A 17,143-nucleotide genomic window follows, 5' to 3' on the forward strand; every position below is an offset into this window, starting at 1 on the left:
CAAGTTAGTACATTTACAGCTCATCCACGTTACTTGTTACTTCCTCAAAGAACTAGTGCTAGTGCTTCCAAATAAATCTGTTGGACTATAACCAGATGTTGTATGATTTTTAACTTTGTACTGCCGAATCCAACACCGGCACTTCCAAATCATAACCAAATATGATTTCACAAAACCATTTTGACTTTGCTTAATCTTATCAGATTTTCTAATAATTATAATTGCCTTATCCCTCTGATAAATGTTAGGCTAACTAGCCTGTAGTTTTCTACTTGCTGTCTCATTCCTTTCCTGAATAGAGAAGTCACATTTGTGACTTCCCAGTCTGATAGAACTTTTCAGGATCTTGGAAATTTTTACATAATTTCAATCAATATGCCTTTTCTTTCTAGTCCACTAGGACCTATTGATTTCTGACATTAGATTAGATTAGATTAGTGTGGAAACAGGTCCTTCGGCCCAACAAGTCTACACTGACCCTCCGAAGAGCAACCCACCCCCCTACATTTACTGCTGACTAATCCACCTAACACTACGGGCAATTTAACATGGCCAATTCACCCAACCTGTACATCTTTGGACTGTGGGAGGAAACCCACATAGACATGGGGAGAATGTGCATACTCCACACAGACAGTTGCCCGAGGTGGGAACGAACCCGGGTCTCTGGCACTGTGAGGCAGCAGTGCTAACCACTGAGCCACCATGCCGCCCGTGTATTAATTCTAATACTTTCCTTAACATACTTCCCTGGGAACTGGAATTGTTTTAAGTCCCTTCCTCCCTTTCATATCTCAATTTACAAGGATATGGACTAAGCTGTAAAACTCTTTGGACAGTAGGCGCAGACACAATCAGCTGAATTAGTTCTTATAATCACTAGTACAATGTCAGAAAGTTGGTTGCCAATTTATTCACAGAAATCTTCCGCAAACATCAATGACCAGATTGTCTGTTGTTAATGATGTTTTCAATCAGTAACCCAGCAAAACCCTACCATCCCTGAGCCAGTGGAGCCCTTCAGTTCCTTGAACACTCACCTTGGCGAGTCAATACCACTATCTCCAGTAATGCTGTGGTTTTCCAGCAACTCCAGATGAGTACTCTCTTCTTGGCTGGTCTGTAATAATGAAGTATTGTGGGAGTGGTGAGGAAATTGGTTGTGCTCCAAATTTCCCATCAACTGAGTTTTCATTCTGGGCACAGCCCAGAGGTTCTGACTGGCTGGGTTTCTGATGCCTTCATTATTCAGTGTGTGAAGAGTCTCTGGAGAAGAGTCAGTAACTGTTACATTACAGTAATCAAATATATTGCTGATGAGCTCTCTGCACCCACTTGGATGTTCCTCTTTCTCCAGATGTTCATATGGCAATGGTGATATTGGTTGGTATCTGCAAAGTGGACTGCGAGTCTCCTTCCCATAGCAAGGTGTGGAGTGTCCCATGCTGCTGTCACTTGTTCCGTTTAACCAGCTCTCCACCTGCTGTCCAGCAAATTCACTTTCTGGAGTTTGCTCCTCCTGCAGCAGCATCTTGGATAAAACCCAGCTTTCATTGGACAGCTCACCTTCACTCCCAGGATCATCGGCACAGTCGAGGCCAGGCAGAGGTGCGGGCAGCTCAGCATCATCGAGGTACAGTGAACTGCAGGCATCATCCTCGTCCAGCTCTCTCTGATACAAGGCCTGATCCTCATCAGTAAAGGCCTCACTCCTTTCCTCATTGGTCTCTGGTTGGCTGGCTGTTTCACCCTCAGACTGTTGTGCTTGGTTGGGGGACATTCGCTGTGCATCAGACAGAGGAGATAGGCTTGATAGACTCTCCATACTTGCACACTTCACTGTTGTAGAGTTCTGACCCTGCTTGGAAATTCGATCGCACAAAGATTGAGGGACAGAACTATCCTCATACTCATGGCTGATCTCTGGCCTTGTTACATTGCTAAATTCCTCTGATTCCTGCTCTTGGAGAGATTGCTGGGCACAGCTATGGGTGTGATTTGAAGTCTGCATATTTTGGGGAGAGCCAGGTGTTTGATTTTTATTCAGGTGATCCTGGGATTCACAGCCAGTGGGGACATTGTGGTATATGAGAACCTGATTTCTGCACTCTGTCCTAACATCATGACTTTGTAGCTGCTCCTTGTTACCTTCTTCAGCTGGCCTGATGAGATAGGCAGCGGTGTTGGGGTGGAACTTCTCCGGAGCAATCTCTCTTACGGAGACAGCATCCTGTCCCCTGCTGGAGGAATCCACAGACTGTGACCTCTGCCTCAACCTCGGATTGTTGATTATGGTATTTTGGGCAAAATAGTGTTTGCCCTTGGTGAAAGGATCATCGATTCTCTTCTGGTGTAGTTGTGTGATTGGGATACTACTCCTGCAAGCCTGGGTTGGCTGCTCCTCAAAAAGCATTTGTTCTCCTTCACTCCTGTGCTTGGCCAGTTCCTTAACATTTTGACTATTCCCAGGCTTGGGGAGACCCTTAGTCGATTGCAGAGATCCCTTGGACTTAAGCCTTTTCTTCTCCCTGCTGGACCTCATCTTCCGATGCTGTTGTTGCAGTTTAGCTGCTGTCTTTTGGGGGTTTTCTTCAGAATGATGCTTGCCAATCAACTGATCCAGTGAGCCACTGCCATGAAATTGGGCAGTGCTCTCTCTGCCCAGTTTCTTCATCATTAAGGTGTGCCTGACCAGGTTCTCTACAGTCAGTCCAGGATTGATACGTTTGATGAGTTGGTGCTCCACGTCTCGGGGAATGTTCCCCACACTGTTCTCATCACGTACTGGCCACTCCTCTGGGGGAAACTGGGCTGAGAAAGTCCCATACGCTCTCTTGGGGCTGTCTATTTTTTTGTTGCGTCGGAACAGACTGAGGCTGAATTTTCGGATGGGAATTCCTTTCTCTTTGGCCCTGCGTGGCCCAAATGCTGTAGAGGTGGCCCTGTGCTGGACTGCAGGCTTGTGCTCCTTGCAGCTCCTCTGGCCTGGGCTGTTCTTGCAGAAACGGGGGTCAGCCTGTTGCTTTTCCATTGGCTGGCTGAAGCAGCGACAGGACTTGCAATGGGGGGCTCCATCAGGAAGGACCCTCTCCTTCTGCAATGGCTCCTGACTGCTCTCCACACTCACAAGATATATAACACGATCAGGTGAGGCAGCGCTTTCCTCATGGAGGACCCAGGGCTGTCTCTGCATTCCCATGCTACCTGCAATGAAGTAGGTCTGTGGAGTGACAATGAAATAGCCTTCACCAGTGTGATAAATCTTCCTCTCCTGAATCAGGGAGCCCAAGGCACTGTGCACGATCTCCTGAGAGGGTGTTGCTATACCTACAATAACAAAAGCAAAGTTTTACATCAGTTCTCATGAAGAAATGAACAAGAGCAGAAATTGCTGGAGAAGGTCAGGAGGTCTGGGAGGATCAGGGGAGAGAAAACAGTTTACGCTTCCAGTCCAGTGATCCTTCTCTAGAAATGATGGAAAGGACTGAGTTCTTAGGCAAAAATGGAGCCCAGATCGAGAATGACAGTTAGGGAGAAAGGGATGGATGATGGTATGCTCAGGAGAAAGAAAAGCTGATAATAGAGATCGTAAGAAGGTGAAAATTTGTTTGCTTACTGAAAGCAGCTCATATGCCCGAAACGTTGACTCTCCTGCTCCTTGGATGCTGCCTGACCTGCTGTGCTTTTCTAGCACCACACTCTTGACTCTGATATCCAGCATCTGCAGTCCTCACTTTCTCCTATCTACATGCATGGGATAGGTATGGAGTGATAGGGACCAAATGCAAGCAAATGGGACTAGATTAATTGTGAAAATGGGTGGCATGGGCAAGGGCCAGTTTCCATACAGCAGATATAGAATCAAAGAGATTATGACAGGACCTGGAGTGTGGGTGCGGGTAAATGACATAGAAGTTGGTGTTCAGGTTCTAAAATTACTGAACTCAACACTATCGCCTGAAAATGAGGTGCCGCTCATCCAGTTTGCTATAAGCTTTAGTGGAGCACTGCGGCAGGAGACAGAAATGTTGGCCAGTAGTGATAATAGTGTGTTGAAGTGGTAGGCAACAGGAATGCGCCTATCACCTTCCAGTTGCCTGCCACCTTGAACAATCAAATTGAACAATGCCTGTCAACCTGTGCCTGTGCCATTATTGCTAAAATCAAAATAACTGAGAGAAAATAACTTTCCATCTCCTGATGCTGACTTCTAATCTTTGGAATTTTGTTTACCTGGGTTAGTGGGAGCTGTGTACAGACCACCTAACAGTAGTTGTGAGGTATGCAGTAAAGATGCAGGAGGTATTATGGGTGACTTCAATCTGTATATTGATTGGACTAACCAAACTGACAGCAATGTGATGGAGGAGGATTCTCCAGAATGTATGCGGGATGGGCATCTCAACGAGTATGTTGAGAAACCAACTAGACAGCAGGCCATCCTAAACTCGGTATTATGTAATAAGAGAGGATTAATTAGCAACATTGCGGTGCAAGATTCTTGAGGACGAGTGAGCATAATATGGTAGAATTCTTCATTAATATGGAGACTGACACAGTTAAATCTGAGACTATGGTCCTGAACTTGAAGAAAGCTAACTTTGATGGTATGAGACATGCATTGACTTGAATAAGCTGATCAATGATACTTAAGGGGTTGATGATGGAAAAGCAATGCTAGACATTTAAAGAACATATGGATAAACTTCAATAATTGTATATCACCGTCTGGCACAACAGCAAAACAGGGAAGGTAGCTCAACCATGACCAACAAGGGAAATCAGGGATCATGTTAAAGCCAAAGAGAAGGCATATAAATTGGTCAGAAAAAGCAGCAAATCTGAGGACTGGGAGAAAATTGAAATTCAGCAGAGGAGGACAAAGGGTTTAATTCGGAAAGGAAAAGTAGAATATATGAGCAAGCTTGTGGAAAGCATAAAAACTGACAGAAAAAGTGGTGAAGACAAATGTAGGTCCCTTACAGTTAGAATCAGGTGAATTCATAATAGACAATAAAGAGATGGCAGACAAGTTGAACAAATACTTTGGATCTGTCTTCACTTTTGTGGATCTGCCACAAATAGCCTCTGGGGACAGAGGATCAAGCATGGAGGGGGAACTGAAAGTAATTCTCATGAGTCAGGAAATGGTATTGGGGAAATTGATGCAATTAAAACCCGATGAGTCCCCAGGGTCTGATGATCTACGTCTCAGAGCACTTCAGGACCGTGGCCCTAGAAACAGTGGAAACTTTGGTGATTATCTTCCAGCAAACTATAGACTCTTGAAAAGTTCAAATGGCTGGGAGGGTAGCTAATGTAACTCCCCTTTTTAAAAACGTAGCATGAGAGAAAACAGGGAATTATAGGCCAGTTAGCCTGACATTGGTGTTGGGAAAAATGCTATAGTCAATTATTAAGGATATAACAACTGAGTATTTGGAAAGCAGTTAACAGGATCATTCCAAATCATCATGGATTCACTAAAAGGCAATCATGCTTGAAAAACTTTCTGGAATTCTTTGAGATGTAACTGGTAGAGTGGACAAGCGCGAATCAATGGACTTTTGTATATCTGAACTTTCAAAGGCTTTTTACAAAGTCTCACACAAGAGATTAGTAAGCAAAATTACATAGAACATAGAACAATACAGCACAGAACAGGCCCTTCGGCCCACGATGTTGTGCCGAACTTCTAACCTAGATTAAGTACCCATCCATGTACCTATCCAAATGCCGCTTAAAGGTCGCCAATGATTCCGACTCTACCACTCCCACGGGCAGCGCATTCCATGCCCCCACCACTCTCTGGGTAAAGAACCCACCCCTGACATCTCCCCTATACCTTCCACCCTTCACCTTAAATTTATGTCCCCTTGTAACACTCTGTTGTACCCGGGGAAAAAAGTTTCTGACTGTCTACTCTATCTATTCCTCTGATCATCTTATAAACCTCTATCAAGTCACCCCTCATCCTTCGCCGTTCCAACGAGAAAAGGCCGAGAACTCTCAACCTATCCTCGTACGACTTCCTCTCCATTCCAGACAACATCCTGGTAAATCTTCTCTGCACCCTCTCCAAAGCTTCCACATCTTTCCTAAAGTGAGGCGACCAGAACTGCACACAGTACTCCAACTGTGGCCTAACCAAAGTCCTGTACAGCTGCAACATCACTTCACGACTCTTGAATTCAATCCCTCTGCTAATGAACGATAATACTCCATAGGCCTTCTTACAAACTCTATCCACCTGAGTGGCAACCTTCAAAGATCTATGTACATAGACCCCAAGATCCCTCTGTTCCTACACCTGACTAAGAACCCTACCATTAACCCTGTATTCCGCATTCTTATTTGTTCTTCCAAAATGGACAACCTCACACTTGGCAGGGTTGAACTCCATCTGCCACTCCTCAGCCCAGCTCTGCATCATATCTAAGTCCCTCTGCAGCCGACAACAGCCCTCCTCACTGTCCACAACTCCACCTATCTTCGTATCATCTGCAAATTTACTGACCCACCCTTCGACTCCCTCATCTAAGTCATTAATAAAAATTACAAACAGCAGAGGACCCAGAACTGATCCCTGCGGAACTCCACTTGTAACTGGGCTCCAGGCTGAATATTTACCATCTACCACCACTCTCTGCCTTCGACCGGTTAGCCAGTTTTCTATCCAATTGGCCAAATTTCCCTCTATCCCATGCCTCCTGACTTTCCGCATAAGCCTACCATGGGGAACCTTATCAAATGCCTTACTAAAATCCATGTACACTACATCCACTGCTCTACCCTCATCCACATGCTTGGTCACCTCCTCGAAGAATTCAATAAGACTTGTAAGGCAAGACCTACCCTTCACAAATCCGTGCTGGCTGTCCCTAATCAAGCAGTGTCTTTCCAGATACTCATAAATCCTATCCCTCAGTACCCTTTCCATTACTTTGCCTACCACAGAAGTAAGACTAACAGGCCTGTAATTCCCGGGGTTATCCCTATTCCCTTTTTTGAACAGGGGCACAACATTCGCTACTCTCCAGTCCCCTGGTACCATCCCCGTTGCCAGTGAAGACGAGAAGATCATTGCCAACGGTACTGCAATTTCCTCTCTTGCTTCCCACATAATCCTAGGATATATCCCGTCAGGCCCGGGGGACTTGTCTATCCTCAAGTTGTTCAAAATGTCCAACACATCTTCCTTCCTAACAGGTATCTCTTCTAGCTTACCAGTCCATTTCACACTCTCCTCTTCTACAATACGGTCCCTCTCGTTCGTAAGTACTGAAGAGAAGTACTTGTTCAAGACCTCTCCTATCTCTTCCGACTCAATACACAGTCTCCCACTACTGTCCTTGTTCGGACCTACCCTCGTTCTTGTCATTCTCAGGTTTCTCACATACGCATAAAATGCCTTGGGGTTATCCTTGATCCTATCCGCCAACGATTTTTCATGCCCTCTCTTAGCTCTCCTAATCCCTTTCTTCAGGTCCCTTCTGGCTATCCTGTATCCCTCCACTGCTCTGTCTGAATCCTGTTTCCTCAACCTTATGTAAGCCTCCTTCTTCCTCTTTACCAGACATTTAACCTCTCTCGTCAACCAAGGCTCCCTCACACGACCATTTCTTTCCTGCCTGATAGGTACATACATATCATGGACACGTCGTATCTGCTCTTTGAAAAAGTTCCACCTTTCCACCACATCCTTCCCTGACAGCCTATGCTCCCAACGTATGCTCCTCAAATCCTGCCTTACAGCATCGTAATTTCCCTTCCCCCAATTATAAAATCTACCTTGTTGTGCGCACCTATCTCTCTCCATAACCAAGGTGAAAGTCACAGAATTGTGGTCACCATCACCAAAATGTTCACCCACTAACAAGCCCACCACTTGTCCCGGTTCATTACCGAGTACCAAATCCAATATGGCCTCCCCTCTGGTTGGACAATCTACATACTGCGTTAGAAAAGCTTCCTGGACACACTGCACAAACACCGCCCCATCCAATCTACTTGATCTAAAGAGCTTCCAATCAATATTTGGGAAGTTGAAGTCGCCCATGACTACGACCCTGTGGCTTCTGCACCTTTCCAAAATCTGTTTCCCAATCTGTTTCTCCACATCTCTGCTGCTATTGGGGGGCCTATAGTAAACACCCAACAAGGTGACTGCACCTTTCCTATTTCTGACTTCAGCCCATACTACCTCCAGAGGCAGATCCCCCTCAAACTTCCTTTCTGCAGCCGTTATACCATTAAGCTCATGGTATCGGAGGTAATGTATTGATGTGAATAGAGAACTGGTTGGCAGACAGGAAGCAGCCAGTTGGGATAAACAGGTCCTTTTCAGAGTGGCAGGCAATGATGAGTAGAGTACCGCAGGGTTCAGTGCTGGGACCCAAGCTGTTCACAATACACAGTAATTATTTGTCAAAGGAGTTGAACACAATATCTCTAAATTTGCAGATGACACAAAGCTCTATGGCAGTGTGTGCTGAGGAAGATGCTAAGAGGCTGCAGGGTGACTTGGACAGGCTGGCTGAGTGGGCAAATGGAATACAATGTTGATACATGTGAGGTTATCCACTTTGGTGGCAAAAACAGGAAAGCAAATTATCATCTTAATAGTGGTAGTTTAAGAAAAGGTGAGGTACAAGGGGACCTAGGTATCATGACGGAACAGCCGCTGAAGGTTGGCATGCAGGTGTAGCATGCGGTGAGGAAAGTTAATGGCATGCTGGCCTTCATTACAAGAGGATTTGAATATAGGAGGAGGGATGTCTTGATGCAGTTATATAGGGCCTTGGTGAGGCCACACCTTGACTGCTTTATGCAGTTTTGGTCGCCTTGTCTGAGGAAGGACATTCTTGCTGTTGAGGGAGTCCAGCGAAGATTCACCAGAATGATTCCCGGGATGGCAAGACAGACATATTAAGAAAAACTGGATCGACTGGGCTTGTACTCACTGGAATTTAGAAGAATATGAAGGCATGTCCTAGAAACATACAAAATCCTGATGGGAGTGGACAGACAAGATGCAGGAAGAATGCTCCCGATGTTAAGGGAGTCCAGAATTAGGGGTCACAGTCTAAGAATAAAGGATAAGTCGTTCAAGACTGGGATGAGGAAGAATTCCTTCAGTCATGAACCTGTGGAATTCTCTGCCACAGAAAGCTGTTGGGGTCAGTTTGTTAAATATATTCAAGACGGATTTGGCCTTTGCAGCTAAAGGGATCAAGAGGTATGGAGAGAAAACAAGTGTGGGATACCGAAATTGCATCACTGACTATGATCATATTGAATGCCGATGCAGGCTCAAAGGGCCAAATAGCCTATTCCTCCACCTATTTTCTATGTTATTTTCCAACTCACATGTTAAACTGTCTTTTGTGCTTCTTAATTGTGATTGTGTGTGTGTGTATTTGGAATTTTTGAATGGGTGCAGTTTAAGTTGCATAGCAGTGCAGTAGAAATCCTTTCTTCTCACTGCTCTTGCTAAAGTTAAGTGTGTTACAATAAGTACCATTATTTTTCTGTTACCGATGTAATCTAGTGTGAAATTCTTTTGTCCTGAGTAGCAGTCAATTGGACAAATTGGTCATTTTGGTGTCAGAGATTTACAGCACAGAAAAGTCTCTTTGGACCACTGCATTCACCCCAGTCAAAAGCAACCACCTCACAGTTATCATCATAAAATCATACAACATGGAAACAGACCCTATTGACTAACTCCTTCCAGAACTTGGACTCATTTGGAGCTTATTTATCTATACATTGATGTGACTGTTTATAGAGCATTGGGGCATGACTATCGCACTCTTCCAGTTAAGCATTGATAACCATTTATTGTCTCACATCAGAAATGAGGATTACTCTTATTATTTATTATCACCTAAGGAAGCATAGAGCTTATATTTGGCAATTGCAGCTAAGGCTCATGAGAATGATTTCAGGAGCAGTGTTTTCATCAGATGAGGTGAAAGTGGCGTACACCATTTTATTAAATAATAAATATGGCTGGGCTCTACAGGGTGCAGGAAGGAAAAGTATCTCCCCTGGTTAGTGAAACATTGCCTAACTCTTAATCTGCAAATATGTGATGGAGTTGTGAAGGACTTCCTTACAGGTGAGTGAAGTGCTTGCAATTGTATTGCCAATAGGCTGGTAGAAGATGCTCAATGAATACAATTGCAGAGAACAGATTATCTCCAGCATTGTCAAGAGAGTAAGGTAGCAAGGCAACAGATCAGATTAGTCAAGATATAGGAGAACTGTGGAACATGTTCCAGGGACCAATTGGCCCAATCCTCTTCGTTATCTCCATGTGTCCCTATGTTGTCTTACAAAGTTCTCTGTAATATTGCATGGTGGTTTGACAGTAAACAAGCTGAGATAAGACAAGTTGTGTGCAATTGAGTTTGCTTGAGGCAAGGTCTACACAACAGGTTTGCCTTGACAATCCTGAGGCCTCAGGAATACAAATGTTATGCAGGTTTGGTTGCCTAGATTTGAGGTTGAGTTGCCCAGAGAATTTGCTACCGTTGTGATTCAAGATATGCCCAAGAATAAATTCTGCACCATAAAGTTACCTGGATAGCACTCGACCAAATATTCCAAAAGGGCTTCCTGGGTCACAACTGTGCGATTAGCATTCATTTCGGAAATAACACAACATAGCACTTCTGCCAGGGGAACAAACTGGGACTGAGGAATGGGCTTCATGGGTATTGCGGGTACATCACCTGCAACATGACACATGAGATTAATATGCAAAGCAAAGTTAAGAGCAAAATACTGTAGATACTGGAAATTTATTTTAAAAAACACTGGAAATATTCAGTTGATCTGGCGGTACCTATGTATACAGGAACTGCAGAGTTTTGAGTCAACAGGTCTCTTCTTTGGAACTATATGAGGTTCTCATATCCCTCGATTTCATGAGATACCAAAAATACAAAATTATAACAGCGTGTGACAGGGTGACTGCAGATAGGATGTTACCCCCTAGCTAATGGGGCCAGAATCAGAAAGCCCTTGATATTGAGGAAGGTTAGAAAAGAAAGCTTATGGTACATACCAAAGGCGCAGAACATGAGAAATTATAGAGGTGTACAGGAAGTGCAGGGGTTACTTAAAAAGTAATTAGGAATACAAAGATGGGAAAAGGTAAAAACTGACAGGTAAAATAAAGGAAAATTCAGCTGAGGCCTAATCAAATTTGTTGAGTTCCCATGCCCAGATGAGATTTATCCCAGTCTGCTGTGGGTAGCAAGGTAGAAGATTGCAGGGGCCCTGACATTAATTTTCAAATTCTCTCTGGATGCAGGAGAGGTGTCACAGGACTAGAGGATAGCTAATCTGTTACCACTGCTCAAGAAGGGTGCTCAGGATACAAAAGGCCAGTGAGTCTAACATTAATGAAAGGGAAACTGTTGGAACAAATTCTGAGGAGAGATAGGGGTTAACCAAGGATAATATAAACCTTACCAGGGGATTCTCAAGTTTGACAGGTTTGACTGAGATTTTTGAGGTGGTTATTAAAATTGTGGATGACAGTACTGCTGTGGATGGAGTCTACATGGACTGGTAAGGCTTTTGAGAAGGTCTTGCAAGGGAGATCCATCAAGGAGGTAAGAGCCGTGGGGTTCAGGATGATTCAGAAAGTTGGATCTAAAATTGGCTTAGTGACGGTAAGCAGAGGGTGATGGTTGAGGATTGTTTGAGTGACTGGAAACCTGTCTCTAGTGGCATTCCACAGGATTTGGTGATGGGTCACTTTCAATTAATGAACTAAACATGAATGTAGCAGGTTTGAACAATAAGTTCGTAGATATCATGAAAACTGGTGGTATGGTAAAGAGTGAGCAAGAAAGCCTTAAACCACAGGATGATATAGACTGGCTGGTCAGATGGGCAGAACAATGGGAAGTAGAATTTAATCTTGAAAAATGAGAGGTAATGCATTTTTTCACATATAAAATTCTAACATAACGAGACAGAGTAAATGCAGGAAGAATGTTCTCAGAGCCAGAGGTCACATTTAGGGGTAGGCTATTTAGGACTGAGATGAGGATAAATGCCCTCAATCCAAAGCACGGTGATTATATGGAATTCTCTATCACACAGAGCGATTGAGGATGAAACACTGTACATTTGCAAAATAACCTTGTTCTGTTGTTTCAAGGGCAATACCTGGGTTAAATGGATCAAAAGGTTTGGGGAAGCAGGAACAGGGGACTGAGGTGGATTATCACCATGATCATATTGAATGGCACAGCAGGCTCAAAGGCTGAATGGCTTAATCATGCTCCTGTTTTCTATGCTTGTAAATCTGACAATACTTCCCAGATCCCGCAGCATCTCCCCATAAGAGATAGGTGAATTTTACAACACAAGTAGTTGACACTAGCAATTCGCAGTGTAAACAAAGTTCAAAGAACACAGAACATAGACTAGTACAGCACAGTACAGGCCCTTTGGCCCTTGATGTTGTGCCACCCTTTTACCCTACTCTAAGATCAAACTAACCTACTTACCCTCCATTGTACTATCTTCCATGTGCCTCTACAAATTAAATGTTGCAAAGCTTTTGACTGGAAGCCTATGCAGACTTAATTAATTGACAAAAAAAAATCAATAATTAAAATCTCTGGGGATGCATTTCTGACACGAATACCAGGATGAGGTCAAACACATTGTCCAGAACAAGATAACATGTATTGACAGTTCTCTGACAAAGCACTGATTGAATAAATTGGTTAAAAACATCAATCCATTTTAGGCTTATTACATTAACTGAGCAACCACTGGTAATTGCTACCAGCTAAAGTATGTGCACATCTATAAACAGCTTGCAATATTGTCATTTTTTTGTATTTTTCTTGGAGTGCCAAATTCACACTTTGGATGTTTAGATTTTTTAGATTACATTACAGTGTAGAAACAGGCCCTTCGGCCCAACAAGTCCACACCGACCCGCTGAAGCGCAACCCACCCATACCCCTACATTTACCCCTTATCTAACACTACGGGCAATTTAGCATGGCCAATTCACCTGACCTGCACATCTTTGGACTGTGGGAGGAAACCGGAGACCCGGAGGAGACCCACGCAGACACGGTGCAAACTCCACACAGTCAGTTGCCTGAGGCGGGAATTGAACCCGGGTCTCAGGCGCTGTGAGGCAGCAGTGCTAACCACTGTGCCACCATGCCGCCCACAAAATACTTGCCTGTAACTAAGCACATTAAATATTGAACACAACTGTTTCAGAGTTAATAATAGATATAATTCACATTGAAAATTGACTCAAAAGAGACATTTTTGCCAGCTGCACACTACAAAGGAGCACAATTTATACTAATTATGGAGGTGCTGGAATAGTGAGCGTTAATTGGGAAGATAATAGTGTTATGAAGTTGAAGGTATGTACTGTACCTTTAAGAGAATGTTTTGGCAGTGTTTTTGCAGGCAACTGTCAGGTGACTGACAAGCAGTCTCAGAGTGTACTGGAAACATGAAAATATGTAATATTTGGCGGTACCTCAGTTGTTTTGACCACCATTTGAATTTAACCAATCTGTTTAAATTATGCCCCAGCATACTAAACCTAATCGAACTTGAATTTTACTGTTTTGACAACATCGAACCATTGAGATGATCAGATGTTTGGGATATTAAAACAGCAGACATTTGATAGCTAGAGAGAGCAACCTGCCATCTACTGAGAGAGAGTGCTATTCAAAACACTATCAATAGTACTTTTCTCATATGAAACATCTTTGCAGCAAAAGCCTGAAGGAGAAGAAGCCTGAAGGTCATGAGTTATCGATGGGGCAAGGGCAATTATAATGCGATAAGGCTAGAATTAGGATGCATAGAATGGGGTAGTAAAATGCAGGGGATGCAGACAATGGAAATGTGGAGCTGGTTTAAGGAACAGACATTGTGTGTCCTTGACAGGTATATCCTTTCAGGCAGGGAGGAAGTGATAAGGTAAGGGAACCGTGGTTTACTACAAAACTTGAATCTCTTGTTAAGCAGAAGAAGGAGGCTTACGTGTTGATGAGGCAAGATGGTTCAGATGAGGCGATGGAGAGTTACAGATCAGCGAGGAAGGATTTAAAGAGAGAATTAAGAAGAGCAAAGAGAGGACACGAGCAGTCTTCAGCAACTGGAATAAAGGAGAACCCTAAAGTTTTCTATAGGTATGTGAGGAATAAAAGGATGACTAGGGTAGGAATAGGGCCAGTCAAAGACAGAAGTGGGAAGTTGAGTGTGGACCCTGTGGAGATCGGAAAGGTGCTAAACGAATATTTCTCATCAGTTTTCAATCGGGAAAAGGAGAATATTGTGGAGGAGAAGAATGACGTATATACGAGATATTAGACGAGAAAGGATCGAGGTTAGTTACGAACAGGTATTAACAATTCTAGAAGGAATTCTGGGCCGGATGGGATTTATCCAAGGATTCTCTGGGAAGCTAGGGAGGAGATAGTAGAGCCTTTGGCTTTGATATTTGAGTCGTCATTATCTACAGGTTTGGTACCAGGAGACTGGAGGATAGCAAATGTTGTGCCCTTGTTCAAGAAGGGCAGTAGAGATGACTCAGGGGTAATTATAGACCAGTGAGCCTTACTTCTGTTGTAGGAAAGGTTTTGGAAAGGATTATGAGAGATAAGATTTATAATCATCTAGCAAGCAATAATTTGATTTTAGATAGTCAACATGTTTTTGTCAAGGGCAGGTCGTGTCTCACAAACCTCACTGAGTTTTTTGAGAAAGTGACTAAACATGCAGATGAGGGTACAGCAGTAGATGTGGGATACATGGACTTCAGTAAAGCCTTTGATAAGGTTCCATGTGGTAGGCTGTTGGAGAAAATGCAGAGGCATGGAATTGAAGGTGATTTAGCAGTTTGGTTTAGAAACTGGCTTTCTGAAAGAAGGCAGTGAGTGATGGTTGATGGAAAATATTCAGCCTGGAGACCAGTTACTAGTGGTGTGGCACAAGGATCTGTTTTGGGACCACTGCTGTTTATCATCTTTATAAATGACTTAGAAGCAGGCTTAGGTGGATGGATTAGTAAATTTGCAGATAACACTAAAGTCGGTGGATTAGTGCACAGTTTTGAAGAATGTTACAGGTTGCAGGGGGACTTGGATAAACTGCAGAATTGGGCTGAGAGGGGGCAAATGGAGTTCAATGCAACGAAATGTGGGGTGATGCACTTTGGGAAGAACAACAGGAAGGCAGAGTACTGGTTCAATGGAAAGATTCTTGGAAATGTGGATGTGCAGAGGGATCTTGGAGTCCATGTGCACAGATCCCTGAAAGTTGCCACCCAGGTGGATAATGCTATTAAGAAGGCATACGGTTTGTTAGGTTTCATTGGTAGAGGGATTGAGTTCCAGAGCCGCAATAACATGCTGCAACTATACAAAACGCTGGTGCGGCCACACTTGGAATATTGTGTACACTTCTGACGCCAAATTTTGGGAAGGATGTGGAAGGATGTGAAAAGATGCAGAGGACATTTACCAGGATGTTGCCTGGTCTGGAGGGAAGGTCTCATGAGGAAAGGCTGAGAGGACTTGGGTCTGTTCTCATTGGAAAGAAGAAGGCTAAGGGAAGATTTGATAGAGACATACAAGATGACCAGAGGATTAGGTAGGGTAGACAGTGAAAGTCTTTTTCCTAGGATGATGATGTCAGCTTGTACGAGGGGACATAACTACAAACTGAGAGGTGATAGATTTAAGACAGATGTTAGATGCAGGTTCTTTACTCAGAGAGTGGTAAGGGCATGGAACGCCCTAACTGCCAATGTAGATAAGTCATTAGGGATAGGCACATGGATGATGATGGGATAGTGTGGGGACGAGCTGAGAATAGTTCACATGTTGGTGCAACATTGAGGACTGAAGGGCCTGTTCTGCGCTGTATTGTTCTATGTTCTATGACATAAGGAGATCTGTAGCAGAAGAAGCCGCTGTCTGGTTTTGAAAATTAAGTTGATATAGATTTAATAGATGCTTTTATTGGATCAGTATATTGTTATAGAGTGGGAAGTAGATAACAAACATTTAAGGGAAAGGAGGTTTAGAGTTGTAAATAGTTGCATTTAATGGTCACTTTTAGAGTTTAAGAATAAAATTGATGTATTTTCTTCAAATAGTGGAATTTGGGGAGTTCTCTATCACATACTTTCACAGATTACGAGATGAGGTGAGCCTTTCTGTGTGTTTGATTTAATTCGCAGAAGGGTTTACCGCCATGTCATAACAATATCCTTATACAGTGGAAGTCCTATCAGTGCTGAGTGCAGCTAAGAAGTACATGCTACTCCTGTATTGCGGATAACCATTGCATTTCACATACAATCACCACAATTTAATTATCTCGTGCTTTCAGTTTACAAAGAAGTTTTGTGCAGATTATGTTAGAATTCCACAGATAGATTTGCTATTCTGTCAACCTAATGTGGACTGAGGCCTTGCAATCTGGACAATGCTATCACCAATGGTTCAAAGAAAGGGATTTTGGTTTGCTGTGTCCAGGTCTGCTCTCTGAATGGACAGTTCTCCTGCCTTCTCACCATCACCTTGCAGCTTGTTCCCTCCCTAATGGTACAGTGGATTAGTCTACAACATACAGGCTTCAGCTCAAGAAAATGAGTCACCACCACATTCTCAAGGGCAATGTAAGGACAGACAATAAATGCTGGGCACAGCCAGCAAATAAAAAAAGGCCAACAAGGCAAGGGAGTACATGGTAAATAGTTGGACCCTGAGAAGCACAGAGGATCTGAGAGACCTTCGTGTGCATGTCAATAGACCCATGAAGGCAACAGGACAAGTGGATAAGGTGGTCAAGAAGGGAAATGGGATACCTGCCTTTATTAGTTGAGGAGAAAGTGAGGACTGCAGATACTGGAGATCTGAGTTGAGAGTGTGGTGCTGGAAAAGCAACAGGAGAATTGACATTTTGGGCATAAGCCCTTCATCATTCCTGCTGTTTGCAGTTCTAGTGGTCACACTGCGGGATGTGATTGTACTGGAGAAGGTACAGCAGAGATTCACCAGGATGGTAAGAGATTCAGCAGCTATGAAGAGAGGTTAGATAGGCCGAGATTGTTTTCCTTAAA

General features: G+C 43.5%; 1 protein-coding gene across 4 annotated transcripts in view; it reads right to left on the reverse strand.

Annotated features, from left to right (window-relative positions):
- Positions 1-17,143, reverse strand: part of stox1 (storkhead box 1) — an 81,217-nt gene that overhangs the window by 23,890 nt on the left and 40,184 nt on the right. For 2 of the 4 annotated variants that reach the window (XM_087999158.1, XM_043683135.2), the window contains exons 2-3: positions 10,587-10,739; positions 1,041-3,327 (exon numbers count right to left, since the gene is read on the reverse strand). In XM_087999158.1, coding sequence (XP_087855284.1) covers positions 1,041-3,327; positions 10,587-10,739 — 2,440 coding nt within the window. The remainder of the gene's footprint in view (positions 1-1,040; positions 3,328-10,586; positions 10,740-17,143) is intronic. The other 2 variants (XM_087999159.1, XM_043683137.2) reach the window with 1 other exon arrangement.

This window comes from Chiloscyllium plagiosum, unplaced genomic scaffold (assembly GCF_037043375.1).
Source record: "Chiloscyllium plagiosum isolate Xiang-an unplaced genomic scaffold, Cpla_swu_hap1 HiC_scaffold_22, whole genome shotgun sequence".
Taxonomy (NCBI): Eukaryota; Metazoa; Chordata; class Chondrichthyes; order Orectolobiformes; family Hemiscylliidae; genus Chiloscyllium; species Chiloscyllium plagiosum.